This window comes from Schistocerca serialis, chromosome 6 (assembly GCF_023864345.2).
Source record: "Schistocerca serialis cubense isolate TAMUIC-IGC-003099 chromosome 6, iqSchSeri2.2, whole genome shotgun sequence".
Taxonomy (NCBI): domain Eukaryota; kingdom Metazoa; phylum Arthropoda; class Insecta; order Orthoptera; family Acrididae; genus Schistocerca; species Schistocerca serialis.
Genome location: NC_064643.1, coordinates 528,530,587 through 528,555,673, shown reverse-complemented (window position 1 = coordinate 528,555,673; position 25,087 = coordinate 528,530,587). Strand labels below are relative to the sequence as shown.

The 25,087-nt window shown below is 40.3% G+C and overlaps 1 protein-coding gene across 1 annotated transcript in view; it reads left to right on the top strand.

Moving 5' to 3' along the window:
- LOC126484041 (uncharacterized) overlaps positions 1 to 25,087 on the top strand; it is a 124,963-nt gene that overhangs the window by 67,016 nt on the left and 32,860 nt on the right. Inside the window, exon 4 of the mRNA XM_050107377.1 lies at positions 21,014 to 21,203. Within this exon, the coding sequence (XP_049963334.1) occupies positions 21,014 to 21,203 (190 nt within the window). The remainder of the gene's footprint in view (positions 1 to 21,013; positions 21,204 to 25,087) is intronic.

Here is a 25,087-nt window from a genome sequence, read left to right as displayed (position 1 = left end):
ACCCTTGACGATGCATCACAGACAGGAGTGCCTGCGATAGTGTACTCAACGACGAACCTGGGTGCACGAATGGCAAAACGTCATTTTTTCGGATGAATCCAGGTTCTGTTTACAACATCATGATGGTCGCATCCTTGTTTGGCGACATCGCGGTGAATGGACATTGGAAGCGTGTATTCGTCATCGCCATACTGGCGTATCACCCAGCCTGACTGTATGGAGTGCCATTGGTTACACGTCTCGGTCACCTCTTGTTCGCATTGACGGCACTTTGAACAGTGGACGTTACATTTCAGATGTGTTACGATCCGTAGCTCCACTCTTCATTCGATCCCTGCGAAACCCTACATTTCAGCAGGATAATGCACGACCGCATGTTGCATGTCCTGTACGGGCCTTTCTGGATACAGAAAATGTTCGACTGCTGCCCTGGTCAGCACATTCTCCAGATCTCTCACCAATTGAAAACGTCTGGTCAATTGTGGCCGAGCAACTGGCTCGTCACAATACTCCAGTCACTACTCTTGATGAACTGGGGTATCGTGTTGAAGCTGAATGGGCAGCTGTACGTGTACACGCCATCCAAGCTCTGTTTGACTCAATTCCCAGGCATATCATGGCCGTTATTACGGCCAGAGATGGTTGTTCTGGGTACTGATTTCTCAGGATCTATGCACCCAAATTGCGTGAAAATGTAATCACATGTCAGTTCTAGTATAATATATCTGTCCAATGAATACCCGTTTATCATCTGCATTTCTTCTTGGTGTAGCAATTTTAATGGCCAGTAGTGTAATAGGTGTGAGGCAAGGTGACAGCCAGTCCCCACTCCCCTTCAGCTACGTCCTGGAGAAAACAGTAGGAGAATGGAAACGTAAACTAAATGAACATAAGTTGTAACCAGTAAGATTAGCGACTAAGAACAAACTTAGTGAAATTCAGTGTCTAGCATTTGCGGATGAGTTTGACATTCTTTCTAAAAAAAAAAACCTAACAAATGCATAAATACCAATCAATCTCGTAGAAAAAATAGCCAACAAAGCAGGTTTAAGACTTTCTGTAGAGAAAACAGTATCTACGACAAACTTAAAAAATGGTCCAGAAATCCTAGTAACAGATGCTGGACTGATAAAGAGGGTTAATAAATTGAAATATTTGGGAGAAATGATTCAAGAAAACGACTAAGAAAAATTCAGTGTAGAAAGATGGACAGAGCAAATGGTATAACAGAAACATTTACAACAAAAGGTCTCTGTCGAAAAATTCTAAAATAAAGCGCTACAACACAGTGGTAAAACCAGAACGTCTTTAAGCAAGTGAATGCTTAGAATCGAATTACAAATTACACAAACTTCATGTCCTAGAAGAAGAATCATTCGGAAAATACTCGGACCGCTAAAAAATGCAGAGGTATGCAAATTAAGAAGTGGGAAGAAGATACCGCAACATAGAAAACATAACTGCTATTTTTTGGCCATTTGTACAGAACGAATGGCAACAGATTAGCCAAAGACATTTTTATATATCTTTGGGAGAAAGAGTCAACAAGAGTTAGGGAAGATTTGGAAAGAAACAACATAAGTGAAAAAGATGCAACAGAAATACATATTTTTACCCAGAAAGTGTTAAAAATGGAAGGATTCCAAGGCAAGAGGGAGAAGACAGGGTTCAAAATGGTCTGAGGAGAGAAAAAGGATACATAATGAGAAGGTGAAAGAGTACTGGAGGAAGAAGAAAGAAGAACAAGCGAAGAAGCACTGAAACTGGCGCGTGGTCCTTAGATGACCCAAACGGAAAAAGAGGAAGAAGAATTAATGTACAGTAATGAAATTTCAGGAATACATTTGTCGAGATAACATATTTCAGTGATTAACATTGCAAGATCGCAAATTAATGTAAGTGCGAGATAAGCTATTGCAAATGTGAAATGCTGTTACATTAATAACCGGTGTAAACGACAGAATATTGAATGCAAGCATACTAACGTGCCTGTTCCACTGCGTCGGTCAATATAGGGTCGGTTAATGCTGATTGTGAATTACGCTGGAGCTCTCATCCGATGATACCCCGTATGTGCTCGATTGCAGACAGATCTCGTGATCGAGCAAGTCAGAGCATGTAGAGCATGTTGGATTACAACAACGGTATGTCGGCGAGCGTTATCCTGTTGGAAAACCCCCTGGAATGCTGTTCGTGAATGGCAGCGCAACAGATCGAATCACCAGATTGACGTACAATTTTGCAGTTGAGGTGCGTAGTATAACAACGAGAGTTCTACTGCTGTCATACAGAATCGACCCTACACCATAACTCCAGGTGTAGGACCAGTGTGTTTAGCACACAGACACGTTGGTTGCAGGCCCTCAACTGGCCTCCTCCTAACCAACACGCAGCCATCACTGGCCCCGAGGTGGAAAAAGCTTTCATCAGAAAACCCAACAGACCTCCACCCTGCCCTCCAATGAGTTCTTGCTTGATGCCACTGAAGTCGCAAATGGTAGTGGTTTGGGGTAAGTGGAATGCACGCTGCAGAGCATATGGCTCGGAGGTGTCCTGGAAGTAACCGAGTGGTGACAGTTCGTTGTGTCATTGAGATGCCAATTGCTGCTCAAATTGCTGCAGCAGATGCAGTAAGATGTGCCAGAGTCACACGCTAAACACGATAGTCCTCCCTCTCGGTAGTGCCACGTGGCTGTCCGGAAAACTGTCTTCTCACGACCGTACATTCTCGTTGCCACCGCTGCCAGCCGTCAGGTACAGTCGCTACATTCCTGCTAATTCTTTCTGCAATATCGCAGAAGGAACAACCAGCTTCGCATAGTCCTATTATACGACCTCGTTCAAATTCAGTGAGGTGTTGATAGTGGCGTCTTTATCGCCTTAAAGTCATTCTTGACTAACATCGACCCACCACGTCCAATCTCAAAGGTAACTAACGCTCACGACTGTTACAGACTGTATTTAAAGCAAACCTGACTTGCATCTTCATAGTGGCGCTACTAGGGCCACTCTGATGCGACTGGCGCTAAATATGAATAGACATCATCTTTCAAATGTAGAAACACACCTACCAACTTTCGTTTATGTCCTTCTTGGTGTTGCGATTTTTTTTTTGTCTGTGTACCGGGTGATCAAAAACCACGGAATAATGTAGATAGAGAGGTAAAAATTGACACACATGCTTGGAATGACATGGGGTTTCATTAGAACAAAAAAAAAATATACTAAGTATTGCTATACGCGTGAAAGATCTCCTGCGCGCGTCGTTTGGTGATGATCGTGTGCTCAGCCGCCACTTTCGTCAAGCTTGGCCTTCCAGGTCCCCAGACCTCAGTCCGTGCGATTATTGGCTTTTGGGTTACCTGAAGTCGCAAGTGTATCGTGATCGACCGACATCTCTAGGGATGCTCAAAGACAACATCCGACGCCAGTGCCTCACCATAACTCCGGACATGCTTTACAGTGCTGTTCACAACATTATTCCTCGACTACAGCTATTGTTGAGGAATGATGGTGGACATATTGAGCATTTCCTGTAGAGAACATCATCTTTGCTTTGTCTTACTTTGTTATGCTAATTATTGCTATTCTGATCAGATGAAGCGCCATCTGTCGGACATTTTTTGAACGTTTGTGTTTTCTTGGTTCTAATAAAACCCCATGTCACTCCAAGCATGTGTGTCAATTTGTACCTCTCTATCTACATTATTCCGTGATTTATTCAGTTTTCAAATTTATACTGACTTTTTTATCACCCGTTATTATGACCAGCTGCTTAACTGCCTGTTGGTCACCTTTGGAATGGAATAGTGCAAAGATTCTAAATGGCATGAATTCGACCACTTCTTGCAAGGTTTCTGGAGGTATGTGATGAAATGTCTATGCACAGGTCAGGCAGTAAATTACAGGTTTGTGGGTGCGGAGATAGCATCCTAGATGTGTTCCATCTGGCACAGATCAGGCGAGATTGGTGGCCAAGGCGTCAGTAGGAGTTCACTGTCATGCTGCTCAAAACATTGTGGCATGATTCTAGTCAGATAGTTATCCTGCTGGTGCCATCGCCGTTGGGAAAGTGTCGAGCCTGAAGGAATGCAGGAGATCTGAAATATTGTTTATATAGTCCACAGCTCTCATGGTGTCTTCTGTTACTACAACAGGTCCCATACAAGCCCATGTGAACGTCCTCCATAATATATTATTGCCCTAAGTAGCCTGCGTCCTTGCCACTGTGCACGTCTCCAGCAGCCATTCGCCCGGATGATGGCATATCTGTACACAATTATCGAACTGATGTAACAAGAAACGGGATTCATTCACCTAGGCGAAAGCAAAGAGAGCTTCACTGCAAGTTTGGTTGGTTGGTTGGTTGCTTGTTTAGGGAAGGAGACCAGACAGCGAGGTCATCGGTCTCATCGGATTACGGAAGGACGGGGAAGGAAGCCGGCCGTGCCCTTTCAGAGGAACCATCCCGGAATTTGCCTGGAGTGATTTAGGGAAATCACGGAAAACCTAAATCAGGATGGCCGGACGCGGGATTGAACCGTCGTCCTCCCGAATGCGAGTCCAGTGGCTAACCACTGCGCCACCTCGCTCGGTCACTGCAAGTTTAAACGCAGCCAAAACTTCTCAAACAAACAGAAGCTAAACGATGTCAAAGTTAGCGTGAGGAGGGCTATGCGTGAAGCGTTCAGTGAATTCGAAAGTAAAATTCTATGTACCGACTTGACAGAAAATCCTAGGAAGTTCTGGTCTTACGTTAAATCAGTAAGTGGCTCGAAACAGCATATCCAGACACTCTGGGATGATGATGACATTGAAACAGAGGATGACACGCGTAAAGCTGAAATACCAAACACCTTTTTCCAAAGCTGTTTCACAGAGGAAGACCGCACTGTAGTTCTTTCTCTAAATCCTCGCACAAACGAAAAAATGGCTGTCCAAGGAATAGAAAATCAAGTGAAATCACTCAACAGAGGAAAGTCCACTGGATCTGACGGGATACCAATTCGATTTTACACAGAGGACGCGAAAGAACTTGCCCCCCTTCTAACAGCCGCGTACCGCAAGTCTCTAGAGGAATGGAAGGTTCCAAATGATTGGAAAAGAGCACAGGTAGTCCCAGTCTTCAAGAAGAGTCGTCGAGCAGATGCGCAAAACTATAGACCTATATCTCTGACATCGATCTGTTGCAGAATTTTAGAACAAGTTTTTTGCTCGCGTATCATGTCATTTCTGGAAACCAAGAATCTATTCTGTAGGAATCAACATGGATTCCGGAAACAGCGATCGTGTGAGACCCAACTCGCTTTATTTGTTCATGAGACCCAGAAAATATTAGATACAGGCTTCCAGGTAGATGCCATTTTCCTTGACTTCCGGAAGGCGTTCGATACAGTTCCGCACTGTCGCCTGATAAACAAAGTAAACAAAGTGAGAGCCTACGGAATATCAGACCAGCTGTGTGGCTGGATTGAAGAGTTTTTAGCAAACAGAACACAGCATGTTGTTCTCAATGGAGAGACGTCTACAGACGTTAACGTAACCTCTGGCGTGCCACAGGGGAGTGTTACCGGACCATTGCTTTTCACAATATATATACAGGGCGTTTCAAAAAGAAAGAGCAGATTTCAAACATTTATTTCTCAAAAACTACAAATGATAGAAACACAATTCAAACGTTTCTTGTCAGAGAAAGGTTCAAAGTTTTTCAATGGTCCGCGCAGAAGTTCCATGCAAATCCGCAGTGGCGCTGGCGTTTGTTTGTAGGAAAATGGCGACGACACCACAGGAACGATCATTTTGTGTGCTGCAATTTGCAAAGTTAGAGTCCATTGTTGGTGTGCAACGTGCATTCCGCCGTCAATTCAACAAACAGCCGCCTCGTCATAAGCAAATTTATGAGTGGCATCACAGATTCGTAGAAGATGGTTGCATCTGCAAGCGAAAAAGCACGGGTCGTCCACGCACATCGGATGAAAATGTCGAGCGTGTCCGTGCAGCTTACGAAAGGAGCCCTAGAAAATCCACGGCACGGGCAAGTCACGAACTAAACATGTCTAAAACAACGGTATGGCGCGTTCTGAGTAACCGTCTGCACATGAAGCCGTACAAACTGCAGTTATTGCAAGCATTGCGTCCTGACGACCACAACAAAAGGTTCGAATTTTCAACTGCAATTCTACAGGACATGGAAGAGGACAATTTTGCCGAACGATTAATTTTTTCAGATGAATCAACGTTTCACATTTCTGGTAAAGTTAATCGGCATAACGTACGAATTTGGGCGAGTGAAACTCCGAGGGACGTTATTCAACATGAAAGAGACTCACCAAAGGTTAACGTCTTTTGTGCAATTTCGGTAAACAAAGTTTATGGACCTTTCTTTTTCATGGAGAAAACTATCACAGGAACCATTTACCTGGACATGTTAGAAAACTGGCTATTTCCTCAACTTCAGGAAGATTCAAATCACTTCATCTTCATGCAAGATGGCGCCCCACCACACTTCTCTGAACCTGTACGACGGTACCTAAATAACACCATTCCAGGACGGTGGATTGGAAGAGCAGGAGCACAAGATCAATGTCATCGTCTGTGGCCTCCCAGGTCACCAGACCTTACTCCCTGCGATTTTTATTTGTGGGGGTACATAAAGGACTGTGTTTATGTCCCACCTATGCCCGCTACCCTTCAAGAGGTACGACATCGAATTGTTGCGGCCGTGAATTCGGTAACTAAAGACCAGTTGCGTCGTGTGTGGCAAGAAATGAGATACCGGTTTGATATTTGTCGTGTAACAAATGGTGCTCATATTGAGGTACAGTTTTGATATTTGTTGTGTAACATTTGGTACTCATATTGAGTGAAGGACCGTTGGAATTGTGTTTCTATCATTTGTAGTTTTTGAGAAATAAATGTTTGAAATCTGCTCTTTCTTTTTGAAACGCCCTGTATAAATGGCCTAGTAGATAGTGTCGAAAGTTCCATGCGGCTTTTCGCGGGTGATGCTGTAGTATACAGAGAAATTGCAGCATTAGAAAATTGCAGCGAAATGCAGGAAGATCTGCAGCGGATAGGCGCTTGGTGCAGGGAGTGGCAACTGACTCCAAACATAGAAAAATGTAATGCATTGCGAATGCATAGAAAGAAGGATCCTTTATTGTATGATTATATGATAGCGAAACAAACACTGGTAGCGGTTACTTCTGTAAAATATCTGGGAGTATGCGTGCGGAACGATTTGAAGCGGAATGATCATATAAAACTAATTGTTGGTAAGGCGGGTGCCAGGTTGAGATTCTTTGGGAGAGTCCTTAGAAAATGTAGTCCATCAACAAAGGAGGTGGCTAACAAAACACTCGTTCGACCTATACTTGAGTATTGCTCATCAGTGTGGCATCCGTACCAGGTCGGGTTGACCAGCGCCAGCTTTAGGGTGGGGCGACTCGGGCGGTCGCCCAGGGCGCCGGGGCCCAAGGGGCGCCACGTACTAAACGCATGTAAAAAAAAAATTACAATTTACAATCACCCATTTCGCGAAACTAAAATATTATTCAGTCTCATTCAACATACGTCGCTAATCTCACGAATGCGCGATGAATTCGGGGTAGCAGGAGAGAAATCATGCTGAATGCAATCTTCGTATTGTCTGCAACCATCCATGTTTGACGCGGGCTAGCACGGGCTCTACCAAAGCGCCTCTCTTATTTGTTTCAAGAACTGCAACAAGGAAGAGCCCATGCAGCCGCACCATCTCTCGTTTACAACAGAAACTACCGGTCGCTCCAAATAAAAGAAAATACAGACTGTGAAATATACATTACATTATGATTTAATTAATACGAATGTATTTATATCGAATATTTGTGACTTAATGACTCATGTACATTAATTAATAGATCATGCAATGCGTGCACTGCATTCATAGAGAATTCTCCCCCAACTCACTGAAATAATACAGCGCCACACAATGTTTGTTAGACTGCATGTGTTGGCAGCGCTACGATTTGCACCCGCATGTCAGTAATTGTCAGTAAGAGTCGGAGGCAGCGGTCATGTTTTCGTGGCTGAATAATTGTGAGTGAAACGAGTGTCGTGACTGTGTCAACATTTTAATTTTCTGGTAAGTGCGAAAAACATTTTTATCTTTCAGTTCAGGTTTTTTTCTAGTTACGTCTACTGACAGGTGAATTTCTTTATTTGTTATAGATCGAATATTGTGGTCGCGAAATAGAGCAGTGTCCAAGCACTAATCTGTCAAATTATTAAATCATGCCAGAAGAGAAGGAAATGATTAAAAAAAAGCTTTCTGGTTCAGGAAATCGGAAAAGAAAAGCTGAAAAAGAAAAAGTTCTTGAAGAAACTAAAAAGCACATGAATATTTATAAGTACCTTAAAGGAAATTCTAAGCCAAATACTTCAGATATTGAATCAAAAGTCCATGTGTCAGCAAATATTTCTTCAGACTGTGAACAATTATACACAAAAAATATACAATCACCTATTGAAGGTGATCAAATTGACCAGCGCAGTACATCTTTGCATGAATCCTCTGATATTTCTCCAAGTCAAAATCAACACATGAAATCTGTGGTCGATGAAAGTATCAACGTTCTTGCAATAAAAGAATACAATGTTTCTGATGTAGGTACGTGGCCAAAAGTACTTAATGCTAGAGATATAGATCGCATTATAATATGTGGACCCTCACAAGTATGTGTAAATAACTTTCCAAAGGATGAAAATGGGCGTCATTTCTCTTCAACTCATTACACAAGAAAGCTATCAAACGAAGAAACTATCAGACGACGGTGGCTAGTTTATTCTGTATCAAACGACAGTGTCTTTTGCTTTTGTTGTCGACTGTTTGATTTAAAATCAACTACTAATTTGACTACCACTGTGGGTTTCAGAAATTGGAAACATTTAAGTGAAGCTCTGAAACTGCATGAAAATAGTCCTAACCACAAAAAAGCATTTACTCAATGGACTGAAGCTGAAATCAGGTTTAAAGCTGGATTAACTATTGACAAGGAAGAACAAAAGCTAATTTCTAAAGAAAGTTTACGATGGAGCAATGTGCTTCAAAGATTGATGCACATTACTTTGTATTTGGCTGAAAATAATATGGCATTCAGAGGGTTATCAGATAAATATTTACCCCAAATAATGGAAAATTCTTAGGTCTTGTACAGTTATTGGCAAAGTTTGATCCAATCATGGAAGAGCACGTCAGACTGGCATTGAATGGTGATTTGGCTGACCATTATTGCGGCAAAAATATACAAAATGAATTAATAGAACTCATGGCATCACACGTTATGTCTACAATCGTATCCCGCATAAAGGGTTCAAAGTATTATGCAATCATAGCTGACTGTACTCCAGATATAAGCCACATAGAACAACTTTCGATAACTTTAAGATGCGCCGACATAACAGAGGATGGCGTAAGTGTAAAAGAACATTTCATCTCATGTCTGCAAATAGATGATACAACCGGTGAAGGCCTCACAGAAAGCATTTTAAAAACATTGAGTGGTCTTGACCTTAACATTAATGACTGCAGAGGACAGGGCTACGATAACGGCGCGAACATGAAGGGGAAAAATAAAGGCGTCCAGAACAGAATTAAGAAGTTAAATCCACTAGCTTTTTTTGTGCCATGTGGATGCCATAGTTATAATTTGGTATTGTGTGATGCGGCAAAATCATCAGTAAAATCCGTGACACTGTTCGGAATGTTACAAAAAATGTTTAATCTATTTGCTGGATCGGTAAATAGATGGAAAATTTTGACCTACCATTTGAAGATATACACCCTGAAAAATGTAAGTGACACACGCTGGGAAGCTCGAATTGATAGCGTCAAAGCGGTTCGTTATCAATTATGCGAAATGCATGACGCTTTGGTTTCCTTGGCCGATGCTACTGAACAAAGCGATGCTGCGGTGTCACACGAAGCGACAACACTAGGAGGACAATTAAAAGACTTCAGCTTCATTGTTTCTCTCGTGACATGGTATGATGTTCTGTTTCAAATTAACGTTGTGAGTAAAGCAAGTCAGTCACCCACAATCAACTTTGTCGAATTTATGGGAATCCTTGACAAATGTTGCTCTTATTTGGAAACATATAGACAAACAGGTTTCGAACAAGCTATTGTAACAGCAACTGAACTGGCTTCGGATCTTGATACGCAGCCATTATTTAAACCACAAATGCGATTAAGACGTATTAAACGCAGGCCGGGTGAAGAGGCTGTTGGTGATCAAATAACTGACCCAAAAAAGAAGTTTAAAGTAGAGTTTTTCAATGCACTGTTGGACACCGTGCACATATCCATGAAAGAAAGATTTGAACAGATGCAAGAATTTTCTGCGACGTGGAGTTTCTTGTTTGACATTAAAAAAATCAAAATAAAGAAGAACTAATACAATGCTGTTCTAAATTACAAGAAAAGTTAACTGTCAACATGAAGTCAGATATTGATGGAAATTTGCTGTGCGACGAAATTTTAGGCCTGCAACACTATCTCGAAGACAGCCAGGCAACGCCTATTGAAGCCTTAAACTTCATAAAAAAGCATAATCTTCAAGAGTTATATCCCAACATCTGGATAACGTTACGTATTTTGCTAACAATACCAGTGACTGTCGCAAGCGGCGAACGCAGTTTTTCCAAACTGAAGTTGATAAAAACGTACTTGCGGTCTACAATGTCTCAAACAAGACTAACCAGTTTGGCCTCACTGTCCATTGAAAATGAAGTTGCCGAAAACTTGGACTTTGCTAATCTGATCAGAGACTTTGCCGACAGAAAAGCGAGAAAAGTAAAATTTTAGTCGTTTATAATTGTTTTTCATTAGGCGTAGTATGTTTTGTGTTCAGATGACTGACAGAAAATATAGGTTTATGGCTTACAGTTATATTAAATTCAATAAAAATATGGTACCCAATTCAAAATTAGTGTTTTTTCGTTATACATATTACCTCCTATATATAAAAATCAATTGTTGTGTGTTAGTCTCACCAAAACAAAGAAATGGCTTGACCAATTTGAATAATTTTTGTTTTGTTTTGTTCGCTTTAGTACAGGGGTGCTTCAGAAAAGAAAAGAAATATTTGGGATATACGAGCCTGTTTCAACCACATTTTACGCATCTTTTCTTTGTTTGGAACGCGCAAAAACAATTTTCTGGAGTTGTTGTAGATGCACAGTGCAGTACTACGCAATATTTTTAGACAATTTCCCAAAACGTGAATGCCCAAACAATATATCACTGCTATACTGACTGTTACGGCAGCGACAGCAGCATGCTGGACTGACGTCACAGGCTACACAAGACTCACATGGAGCGTCTTAGCGGGCTTTCAGATTATTTTGATTTCATTTCCATTTAAAAAAATAAAATACTCAAATTTACGATGGAGAAAACCATGTTATGATCATAAGATGACGCCATTAACCACTTAAGACGATTTCTAGAAAACAGTCAAATACCGTGTTGCAAAGCACTGCCAGGTTCGCTATTTATACAATAAAGGGCGCCAACTGGACGACTCGCCCGGGGCACCTGGATGGCTAAGGCCGGCCCTGGGGTTGACATAGGAGATAGAGAAGATCCGAAGAAGAGCGGCGCGTTTCGTCACAGGGTTATTTGGTAACCGTGATAGCGTTACGGAGATGTTTAGCAAACTCAAGTGGCAGACTCTGCAAGAGAGGCGCTCTGCATCGCGTTGTAGCTTGCTGTCCAGGTTTCGAGAGGGTGCGTTTCTGGATGAGGTATCGAATATATTGCTTCCCCCTACTTATACCTCCCGGGGAGATCACGAATGTAAAATTAGAGAGATTCGAGCGCGCACGGAGGCTTTCCGGCAGTCGTTCTTCCCGCGAACCATGCGCGACTGGATCAGAAAAGGGAGGTAATGACAGTGGCACGAAAAGTGCCCTCCGCCACACACCGTTGGGTGGCTTGCGGAGTATAAATGTAGACGTAGATGTAGACGCTTCAATTGATGATGAGTCTACTCTTGATGGTCTACTGCAGTTGTAATTAGTGATGTCGTTGGGTCAACACAGGAGCACATTGAGTCATCTGCTGCTGAGTTCCATATTCAACAATGAGCAGTGAATGACATGTTCCAAAACGCTTGTGCCTGCACCATCATTATTCTCTTTCATCAGATCTGCCTATTGTGCTTTTACAGAGTGGCAAGACTCCATCCTCCATGTTTTGCAGCGAGGTATGGGCGTCCAACATTTTGTCTCCCAGTTTCACCATCCATCAACCACTTTCCAAAGATGCATGTGACATTAGCACACGGACAGCTGACCAGCTTCACCATTTCCAAGATGCTCATTACCAGGCACTGAGTCATAACAATCTGTCCTTTGTCAGTAGATTTCTCCATTTGTGGCCACTATCATTGCTAGAATGTCTCCCTGTTCGTTTTTGCTCTGCTTTCCTTGCTGATAAAAACGCCCACTTCCAGTTTCACAATGAGTAGTGCTCGTTAAGTTTTGAGTCATCAGTGTATTTAACTGATTTAATTTAGTCTTCCACACACAGTTTATAATACATTAATGTCATAATTTTGCCATGTGATTGTGAACAATTTGAACAAACTGAGGGAGATGAGCCCTGGAGAGATAAGGACAAATAAAGTCTAATGAACAAGTGTCTAGAAATGTATGTTTTCTATACTAGGAGCTAATTGACCAAATTGTTGTCTTAGCTCATCAAGCTGGGATTGCCCTCTATTCTGCTCATCATGTACTTTGGCCTATTCTATCTGCTTTTCAGAAAATGTTTTCAAACTACTATCAATTTGTTCTGTCTGGTTCTCAGAAAATGTTTTCGTTCAAATTGCTGGTTCGCGTACTTACTCACATGCCCCTGAATCCTAGGAAATAAATTTTTCAAAGGGGCCTACTACAGGGGGACTTAATGCCTTATCCTGAGCGCCCATTTCGGTTCCAGGTCGATTAATTACGCTACGAACGCTTTCTCGAACGGAAATATCTTGTTCTAAATTCTCGTGAATTGCTTCGTCTACAACTCAATCGTGATCCCTTTCACCAGATAAAGACATGTTCACGTGTTTGCCAAACTTTCCCATAGCCGTAATCACTGCATAATTACTCTGAAACTTCACACACAATTATTTAACATTGATATTTTATGAAATTTCAACTCACGAAAATGGCTTTTAGCACGAGAAATTATTGTGCGTTAGTTGCCATGTTCGTGAAACAAATTGCTATCACCGTTCGCCATCTTGTTCACGCGTCGTATTTCAGAACTTATTAACCAATTATTCAACACTTTTTTCCACTATTAATACGAAATTAGAATCATATATTTCCACTCTCTGAAATACGGTGCACTGAAATATGATATTCCAAGATCGATTTCCTTACCTTTTACGAGCCAAGCATAGTCAGTTCCAGGAAACTCATCAATCTTCAACTAAAGTACTACTATCCATTTGGCTTCCAGATTGGTTTTAGGCGTGTATGAAAAAGAAAATACACGAAAATTACAAAATTGTTCAATTACTACATATATAATGCTCTACAATCTGAAACAGTCCTGGCACAATTGACAATTTCAACTAGACCCTACCAGTGTTTTCTTATGACATGAGTGCATTTATTACAGGAAATCGATAAAATATCTCTCTAAACAATTAATGGGGAATCAAGAATAAATACCCTTTAATATTACGAAATTCTCTTCCTACATTTACTTAGGGAAACTGCGTTTCAAATATATCCTTTACGTAAAGTGAAAACATCGTGAGGTTAGGAATTATTATTCCGAGAACATTGACCTACATTGAAGCGCCAAAGAAACTGGTACAGGCATGCGTATTCAAATACAGAAATATGTAAACAGGCAGAATACGACTATGTGGTGGGCAATGCCTATATAAAACGAGTGTCTGGCGCAGTTGTTAGATCCGTTACTGCTGCTACAATGGCAGATTATCAAGATCTAAGTGAGTTTGAACGTGGTGTTATAGTCGGCGCACGAGCAATGGGACACAGTATCTCCGAGGTAGCGATGAAGTGGGGGTTTTCACGTACAACCATTTCATAAGTGTACTGTGAATATCAGGACTCTCATAAAACATCAAATCTCCAACAATGCTGTGGCTGGAAAAAAAGCCTGCAAGAACAGAATCAACTAGACTGAACAGAATCGTTCAGCGTGCCACAACTCTTCCACAGATTGCTGCAGATTTCAATACTGGGCCATCAGCATGTGTCAGCGTGTGAACCATTCAACAAAACATCATCGATATGGGCTTTCAGAGCCAAAGCCCCACTCGTGTGCCCTTGATGACTGCATGACACAAAGCTTTACACCTCACCCGGGGCCTGGCAACACCCACATTGGACTTTTGATGACTGAAAATAATGTTGCCTGGTTGGACGAGTCTCGTTCAAATTGTATCGAGCAGGTAGATGTGTACGCATATGGAGGCAACCTCATGAATCAATAAACCCTGCATGTCAGCAGGGGACTGTTCAAGCTGGTGGAGGCTCTGTGATGTTGGCATTTGCAGTTGGAGTGGGACCCCTGATACGTCTAGATACAACTCTGACAGGCGATATGTATGTAAGCATCCTGTCTGATAACCTGTATCCATTCATGTCCATTGTGTATTCCAACGTACTTGAGCAATTGTAGCAGGACAATGCAACACCCCACACATCCAATGTTGCTACAGAGTGGCTCCAGGAGCACTCTTTTGAATTTAAACATTTCTGCTGACCATAAACCTCCCCTGACATGAACACTATTGAGCACATCTGAGATGCATTGCAATGTGCTGTTCAGAAGAGATCTACACCGCCACCTACTCTTACGGATTTATGGACAGCACTGCAGGATTCATGGTGTCAGTTCCCTCCAGCACTACTTCAGAATCAGTAGAGTCCATTCTACGTCGTGTTGTGGCATTTCTGCCTGCTCACGAGGGCCCTACATTATATTAGGTAGGTGCGCCAGTTTCTTTGGCTCTTCAGTGTATTTTAGTGCTGCTAAAAATTATTTTTGGTATGGGTATTAAATATCGTTATTTCTGATTCGAAATAAATTGAAAATTCTTTTAATTCTGAAACATTACTTTATCAGGGTCAACCCAGAGTTAATGCAAGCTTCTGCTAGTGTGGTTTTACATAAAGATAATTTTTCAACAATCAAAGCTGACCATGCTGCGTTAATTGAAAATCAAACTTCATAAATAACTTTAAAATGCAAATTGGGTACAACAGAATGCAAGAAATGAAAGAAATCTAATTTTAAACTACTTCTGGAATTAAATTAAAATACCACATGAGCCTCCACCCGTACAAAGCATTGGCCACATTTACATAAATGACAAGCAGAAAAAAAGATTTCTGTTCAAAGAAAAAATAATTATTTAAAACTCATCACTGATAGTTATTATTTAATGGTAATTCAACTTACATAAAAAAGCAGCAAGCCTCTATATATCAAATGGCATACAGAGCAATGAGCGTAAGACAACAAGAGCTAAGCAGGAAGTTCAGAATGACAAGCAATAAGAGAGAGAGATAAGATGGCGCTTTTCCTTTACACTGTAGTTCATGGAATCTTTATACATCACTAAGAAATCTAAAGTTTCAGTGCACTACTTGTGACAAATATTTGTTGTTAAGTGTATATCAGTGTAATTAATTTTACCACTAGTTAGAGGCATCACAACTTGCAGACAGGGTAACAATCCATTTGTCCTGCCTGTGGACCATTGTGGATGTAGGCTGCTGTACTTGAACAAGTGCACAGTGTGAGTATATGCCTTGAGATAGATGTGGCAACTCCTTTCAACACATCTATGACAGGTGGAAGAATTTATTCTGGAAGTAGGGTACTAAGGCGTTAGGTTTGAGCTGCAGTGGAATTGTTGCATAGTGTAATGCGGCTGTTGGTGGTCCATTATACACAAACAGTTGGCTGCTAATGGGATGCGATGGTTTGTAATTCAAGCACAGTGCAGTAGATGTGGGTGCTAAGATACAGGTACATGAACTGCACTGGATGGTTTGCTGATTTGTCACATTGTCCAAGTGAATGTTATAAAGGGCACTCTGAAATAAGCATGCTGCACATGGTGAGTTAGCTGCCTATTGTTCTATTGTTCATTCAACACATTATTGATACAGAGTGCGGGTGCTCATATCCAGCACGCAGAATGGAGGACATGGAAGGCACATGATTTAAGTGTGACGCATGCTGTGTATTAAACTGATTCAAACCACTGTCTATCAGTGCATTCATCTTGACGTTAGCTAAGTAGTCCATTGTTAGGATTCATAGTTATTTATTTTATTTTATTTTGCGTATGGCAATACAGCGACAATATTTTATATAAGTACAACAATATGTAAACGAAACGTATAAAACAAAACAATGTGTAAATAGTACATGTGTAAAAAAACAAGCAATAGCACAGAAGGATTAACTACAAACACTCAAGACGAAATAACTACACGTTAAAAGCTTGGCAAGCCTGACTAGAAACTCATTCATATATTCAAAGCTCAATATCTAGATTGCACAGCCAATCCAAAGCAGAGGGTTTCACATATATAACCTCAGAGACAGGTCCAGCGTATCTTCTTAAGAGGCATTCCTCAATAATATGGCAGACGTTCTGTTCTGGTGCTCCACAGTCACAGGCTCGTGAGTCGCATAGACCCTGCTTGTACTTATATGCATTGCATCTTGCATTGCCCGTTCTGATATGGTTTAATTTAGTCCAGGTACATCTCTTCAGGTCAAAGCCCGGTAATTCCAGAGTAGGATCTTGGATACCTTGTTTATTAATTCCAGAATCATTCCAAAAGTGCCGCCATTACTCCTTGATGTCAGGTTGATGTTCTTGTCTATTAACCCATATAGGCTTCCGTGACTTCAAGCGGGTCGATGGTATTTCGTTCAAAACATCATGGATTGGTAGATTCTGTGGGTAATCTGAGTCTTGAATTTCTGACCACTCTCTTGCTGCTGTTTCTTGCCTTCTCAATTGTGGGGGTGGGATATTGTTTAGAGTATGCAGCGAAGGGACTGGGGTAGATTTAATAGTACCCGTTATTATCCTCATACACTCGTTCAACTGGACGTCGATTTTCTTAGTATGAGTGCTCTAGTGCCAGACAGCAGAGCAATATTCGGCAACAGGATATACCAGGGCTATTGTGGCAGTGCGTAAGGTGGATGCTTGAGCTCCCCAAGTCGAGCCAGCCAATTTTATCACGATGTTGTTGCGACTCTTTAGCTTTTGGCTTACGTTTTCTAGACGTTTTTTGTAAGTCAGGGAGCGGTCTAGTGTTATGACAAGGTATTTGGGGTTGAAGTTGTGTTTGACTCTTTGGTCACAGAAGTTCACATTCAGTTCCTGGTGGGCCATTTTTTTGTTCAAGTGGAAAGCACACACCTCCGTTCTTGGTTGGGTTAGGGCAGAGTCGCCATTTTTTATAATAGGAATTCAAGGACTCCAGGTCTTCTGTGAGTACGTTCGCTCCTTCCCCAAGTGTTTTAGTTTGTACAACTAGTGCCAAATCATCGGCGTAGCAAAATTTCCTGCTGACTGTATTTGGCAAGTCGCTAATATACAAATTATAAAGGATTGGAGCCAACACAGATCCTTGAGGAAGGCCATTTTTTTATTTTACACGATCTGCTGGAGCTGTGGCCGATGCTCACTTTGAAAGACCGGTTCGTCAGCATGTTGTTCATTAAGGTTGCCGGTTTTGAACTAGGTATGTGTCTCTTGAACTTAAGCATAAGACCCTGGAGACACACAGTGTCATATGCTGACGACAGATCAACAAAAGCTACACTTAACTTCATACTGTTCTGAAATCCGCTTTCTATGTATGATGTTAGGGCTAAAGGAGTCATAGTTGTTATTGTTTGCTCTCCATGTGATCATTGAGGAGATTAACAACACTCTCAGTTTTCACTATGTGATTAGCACAAAAATGACTGTTCTTCATGCACCAACACACACATTGCTGATGTAATCCAGCATGGGTGTGGCGGTTGCAGTAGAATGTGTCAGCCACATTGTCACATTGTTATCTGATTGAATATGTTGTATATTCAGAGGAAAATACAGGGTCACCAATGTTGAAGAAGGGTACTATGGTGTACTAGAACCACTACCAAATGATATACAGCATGCTAATACATGAATTATTTAGTATATAGAGCAAATTTACAGACCTTCCACGCAGTTAGAATGCCAAGAACATACTGCCAGTCTCTTCCAAAGATCCTTCGCGTGGGATGTCAGAGAGGTTTTGACCTCTCAAAGATCTCAGTGTTTCCATAAATTCATTGAAATGTATTGGACAGAAACTGCATGATAATATAAATAAAATTCACTGTAGCACAGCAACTGTATGTTTCACTACATATGATTATCAGCCTTTATTTTTTATTTGTCCTCTGCGTGATAAAAATAGTGGGTGATACTCATATCATAAATGATTTTTATATCTGTTTCTCTAACGCCTGTTGATTTATAACCAAACAAAAGCTGAATACCTGGTTATTTATTCACAGTGTCGGGCCATATGTTCACCTCCAGCAGCAAACAACAGTACCTCAGTCAAACCAGAGATTTTAAAACACCTTCCAAATTACTTTGAAAACAATTTTACTGCTAACCTTTTTATATTTTAGATTATTTAGTCCTTGTGCCACAAGCTCTGGAATATTTTTGAAAAGAAGCACCTTGTTCCATTGAAATAACCTATAGGTGTTTTAATCACTCAGACTGTTACAGTTATCAACTGTGCAGCAAAATACCTGCTGCTTTATTTTCCATCTCCACTCAAAAGTATTTTTTCATGTAATGCAATATTTATGAGATATTACATGCGACCACATTATGAGGGATATATTATATACATTTATATTTTACTACTGAAATTAAATCAAAAGGACGTAAAATTCACAAAATACATAAAACAGACAGGAGTAGAAAAAATGGTTCATAAATGCTTCATTTATGTCCCTTTATACTGCAGCATCTAAGTACAACTATTTAATTAATACTTAATGTGAATTTTATTTTTTCAGGTAATCATTTCTTGGATAATAACTTCTGTTTTGTAGTCATGTTTTTAAGAATTGTTTCTTTCTTTAATATCTTGTGTATTTACGCATATTGATTTAGCCGAGACAATTCTTCTTTTCAGTGATACAAGGTGAGAGAAGTGACAATAACACACAAAATAGAATTTCCTTGGTGGACAGGTTGATTGCATACAATGCATTAAAATTCTCCAGCTTGTCAGATACTTATAAATGCGGTTATTTACCAGTTTCAGTTGAAGTCAGGCTGTTGTAATAACATTTCAACCTGTCTGTGTTCAGTTATCATAGTACAGTGATGACAGTTTATTTTTCTCAAAACACAGTATGTGCTTGAGTTCCAGTTATTTGCTTTGTTTTGTACACACATCAAAAAAAAGTTTTGCATCACCTCTGTTCCAAGAGTTCTGGAACCTGTACAGAAAACTGGAATAGAGATCAACATAACCATCATTTCTGCCCTCTTTATTGCTCATGAAAACCACACATTGCATCTTGTACCACCTTACAGCAAGACCGTCAGAGGTGGTGGTCCAGATTGCTGTACACACTGGTACCTCTAATACCCAGTAGCACGTCGTCTTGCGTTGATGCATGCCTGTATTTGTTGTGGCATACTATCCACAAGTTCATCAAGGCACTTTTGGCCCAGATTGTCCCACACCTCAATGACGATTTGGCGTAGATCCCTCAGAGTGGTTGGTGGGTCATGTCATCCATAAACAGCCGTTTTCAATGTATCCCAGGCATGTTTGATAGGGTTCATGTCTGGAGAACATGCTGGCCACTCTAGTCAAGCAATATTGTTATCCTAAAAGAAGTCATTCACAAGATGTGCATGATAGGGGTGTGAATTGTCATCCATGAAGATGAATGTGCTGCCGATATGGTTGCACTATCAGTCGGAGAATGGCTTTCACGTATCATACAGCCATTACAGTGCCTTCCACGACCACCAGTGGCATACGTCGGCCCCACATAATGCCACCTCAAAACAGCAGGGAACCTCTATCTTGCTGGACTCATGGACAGTGTGTCTAAGGCATTCAGCCTTACTGGGTTGCGTCCTAACGCGTCTCCGGCGATTGTCTGGTTGAAGGCATATGTGACACTCATTGGTGAAGAGAACATCATGCCAATCCTGAGCGGTCCATTCAGCATGTTTTTGGGCCCATATGTACCATCTGCATGGTGTCATGGTTGCAAAGATGGACCTTTCCATGGATGTTGGGAGTGAAGTTGCACATCATGCAGCCTATTGCGCACAGTTGGAATTGTAACATGACGTCCTATTGCTGCACAAAAAGCATTATTCAACATGGTGGCATTGCTGTTAGGGTTCCTCTGAGCCTTAATCCATAGGTAACAGTTATCCACTGCAGTAGCTGGCCTTGGGCGGCCTAAGCAAGACAGGTCATCGACAGTTCCTGTCTCTCTGTATCTCCTCCATGTCCGAACAACATCACTTTGGTTCACTCCAAGACGCCTGGACACTTCCCTTGTTGAGAGCCCTTCCTGGCTTAAGTAAGAATGCGGATGCGATTGAACCGCAGTATTGACCGTCTAGGCATGGTTGAACTGCAGACAACGTGAGCCATGTACCTCCTTCCTGGTGGAATGACTGGAAGTGCTCGTCTGTCGGAACCCCTCTGTCAAATAGGTGCTACTCATGCTTGGTTGTTTACATCTTTGGGTGGGTTTAGTGACTTTTCTGAACAGTCAAAGGGACTGTGTCTGTGATAAAACATCCACAGTCAACATCTATCTTCTGGAGCTCTGGGAACCGGGGTGATGCAAAACTTTTTTTGGTGTGTGTATTTATATCCTCCATGCCGGGAAAGAATACCTTATATTAATAACAGCTTCTCTTTGCAGGAATTAATTGTATCTAAAAAACAAAATGTGGCAGACAATGGCTATGGTCATGATACCTCAGCAAGCTTGCCAGCATGCAAGTGGCGGCAGATATTTGCAGCTTTCTATGGAGTCCAGCCTAACTTCCCTCTCTATGAAGAAGCTTTGGAAATGCACCAAAAAGATGTCAAACAAAGTGGAGTGGTGAGAGGTAAATAACAAGTATTTCAGTGATACTGGACAATGCTCAATAATGTCAGCCTACAAAAATACAAAAATATTCATAAACCTTAAAATGATAAGTTGCTTTGTTTAAAAACTTAGTTCCATTTTTCCAGGAATATAATAACATAATGTGAGGAAGAATGTTTCCACATACCAACTTTGCATAAGAGTTTTGTGCACTCTTTGCTTGGAATTTGCTAATCTAAAAATTTGTATCATATTTCATTGAAAAATTTAATTTTAAGAATTTGCATGAAGAGAAATTGTATATTCTTCTTTGAAATGTGATTCAGAGAGAGGACTTGCAACACCAGCACCAGACACAATTGACTGGATACCAGCACTGTAGAGTCTACTAAGTGTTCATTTACTGACTATATGTGACATTCTCAAAGCTTGTTTTACAGATGAAATATATGTTGCTCCTTTCAGCATTATTTCAGACAATCAGTCCAAAGAGAAACAAGGAGTGAAAGTGTGTGCACTCATTTATCCACCCAATCATTCTTATGTAATGTTCTTCAGGACACCAATAAACTCCACACTCACAAATCATGGCAATATTTTGCACAGATTGGTCAGAACAAGGCTGCTCAGAAGCCTTAATGTTGAACCTGTCCCATTGAACATTATAATAATTATCCAAACTGTTGATTCATTCAATGCTACATTGCAATCAAGAACTGCATGAAGATATCTCACAGTTGCTGCATTAAATTTCTTCATTCTCATAAAATATTTTCATTTATTAGCACACACTGTGCAATAGTAAACTGCTCGATGATTAGACACAAAATGAAGAAATGTGAGAAATTTTGACTGGAGCAACAATCAGAATGTTTACAGAAACTAAAATTATACACAACAAGATGATCAACCGACAAACAAAAATATAATACGGGATTCAAAACTGGTGTGCTGTTTGAATGACCCTTTATTATGACAAGATGTTGACATCATCCAGCTGCCATATTGAAACCTAATGGAATACTTGTTATGCCAGGGAAACTACAAGAACCACAATATATACACTGGTATAAAGAAGTAGCAGTCAGGATCTTACTCTGTAGACTGTGTTAACTGTCAGAAAACTGGCCACAATATATTCACTGGTATGAAGAAGTAGCACCCAGGATCTTACTCTGTAGACTATTTTAACTGCCAGAAAACTGCTGTTCTCTATTTGCACTTATTCAGGCTATAAACAAACCTAATGAAATTAACATAAAAATCACTATTAAAAAAATAAGCAATTTATTTATCAATTATACTAAGTAGTTACATTTAGCTTCTTCTGCTTGGTTAACATTACATGACCATCTTGATTAGTACCAAAGGTACATTATTAAATTATCTGTGTGTTAGAAGGATATAGGCTAATTTATAAATATCTGCATCACTTGTATGTTGCTAGCAAGAGGATTTTTTTTCATATAACCTAGATAATCAGATAATTTGCAGACAAAAACTGTAATAATATGTGTGTATCTTCAGTTTTTTGTTAATTTGAATGCAGAACACCTCGTAACTTACCAGATCATGCTGCTGCTATTAACGGGTTGGATTGGTGTACATTAAGGAACACTCACTACACTGCAACACATGCTTTTCAATCCCTTCACATTTATGGAAACACAAATTTACTTGTATGATGATGAGCTTTTTAACAACCAGAAGTCTCAGTGCTTAAACTAGATCAGTAAACTACATCTATTAACACAGTCTCACATTTCATTGCCAGCACATTAAATCAGAGACATATGAATATGAATAACAATAGTGGACATTCCTGGATGAAGCAGTATGTAGAATAAGGGAAAACTGATTGGTGCATGGAGTTCAGTAACATGTAATAGAAAATAGCATTCACACTAGCTATTGAGTAATAGCTCTTTTTCCAGCATTAGTATATGTAATCACACACACAACCACATGGACACGCAAACATACACTCCCATGGGTGCCTTTGGGAGTGTACATTTGGGTGACTTTGTGGTTGTCTGTGTGGATAGTTATACTATTGCTGGAAAAAGAGCTAGTGCACAAAAGATAGTGTGAATGCCATTTTCTGTTATGTGTCACAATGCTTTATTTGTTGATTTCTGAGCCTGTATGACCCTAGTTGTTTTTGTGCCCTAAAACAAAACGCATTGATCAGTATAGGTGAGTGGTTGCCTTTCCCTTACCACACATGAATATGATGGACATATACATTCCCTCACATACTGATTCATAAATGTATGATGTAAACATGACATTTGATACACAGAAAGTAAGTATATCTTGATGTGAACTTTTTACTGACAACAAGTAAACCAGGACTGAATGATACCAACTAGAGACTTAGAGATGCTGACAATTACCTATTACATGCTGACTGACTGAAACATTATCATGCACATTAGAACAAAAACAAGCTCTGTTATTATATTCTAGTTCACAACAGGAAAGGCAGCAAACTCAGACGATACATATCTGTATATACACTGCTGTGCAAACCTTGGAGAGAAATTTGTGGACATAAAATTAATGTTGTCAGGTCCTTTTTCCCTGGGGTTTTATCAGATGGTTGAAATTTTATTTTTGTAGTGTGTAGCTGGAATCACCTTAAACAAATACTGCTCATCATGTCTTTCACATAACACCCAATGTCAACGGAGGTTATCAATTTGTTTCCTGTTACAAACAGAATTATTTTTGAAGTGGAATTGTGCATGTCCATTCAGTAGATTGGTTCCAAATTAGTCTACTGAAATGTTGATTTTATCGATATATATTAACAGGCATAGTAAAACACAAAGAATAACCAATACTTAATCAGTGACAGCACTATCCTGGCCTATACTGACTGCAGTGCTGCTATGTTGCTGTTGGAGTGCTGGTTGTTCTTCATGTTTTAGTGTCTCTCTTAATGCATATTGACACCTAAAACTAATATCACACAAAACTATTTTGGGACTGCTCTATTGAATGGGCATGTAACATTCCACTTTAAAAATAATTTTGTTTGTAAAAGGAAACAGTTCGACACATTCTGTTGACACTGGGCATCAGATGAAAGACATGATGTGTGGTACTTTTTGGGGTGACTTCAGCTACTCATTGCAAAATCAAAACTGCAAATATCAGCCAAAACATAGAAGAAAAGGCACCTGAAGATTTTTAGAAGGGACACCTGGTACATAAATGACCCAGGGGATAACCTCAGAAGTTCCATGATGTATTTTGTGGATGATGATGTTGTATACAGAGAAGTTGCAACACTAGAAAATTGTAATGAAGTACAGGAAGACCTACAGAGGATAGACACTTGGTGCAAGTATTGACAGTTGACCCTTAACATAAGCAAATGTTATTTATTGTGCGTAAATAGGCAGAAAGACTGTTATTATATAATTACATGATTGCAGAAGCATTACTGGAAGCATTTACAACCATAAAATAAGCAGGAGTATGTGTATTGAATGTTTTAAAGTAGAATGACCACATAAAATTTATTGTGGGTAAGGCAGATGCCAGGCTGAATTCATTGAAAGAATACTCAGGAAAAGTAGCCCACCCATGAATGAGGTAGCTTACAAAACCCTCATCTGACCAATACTTGAATATTGCTCATCAGTCTGGGATCCCCATCAGGCAGGATTGATAGAGAAAATAGAGAAGAACCAAAGAAGAGCAGCACATTTTCTTACAGGTTAATTTGGCAAGTACTGAAACATCACAGAGATGCTCAGCAAACTCTGGTGTCAATAAGAGAGATGTTTTGCATCATGATGTGCTTTAAAGTTCACAGAGTGTACATTCCTAGAAGAATCGACCATTATATTGCTCCCTCCTGAGTATGTTTTGCAAAAAGTCTGTGAAGGTAAA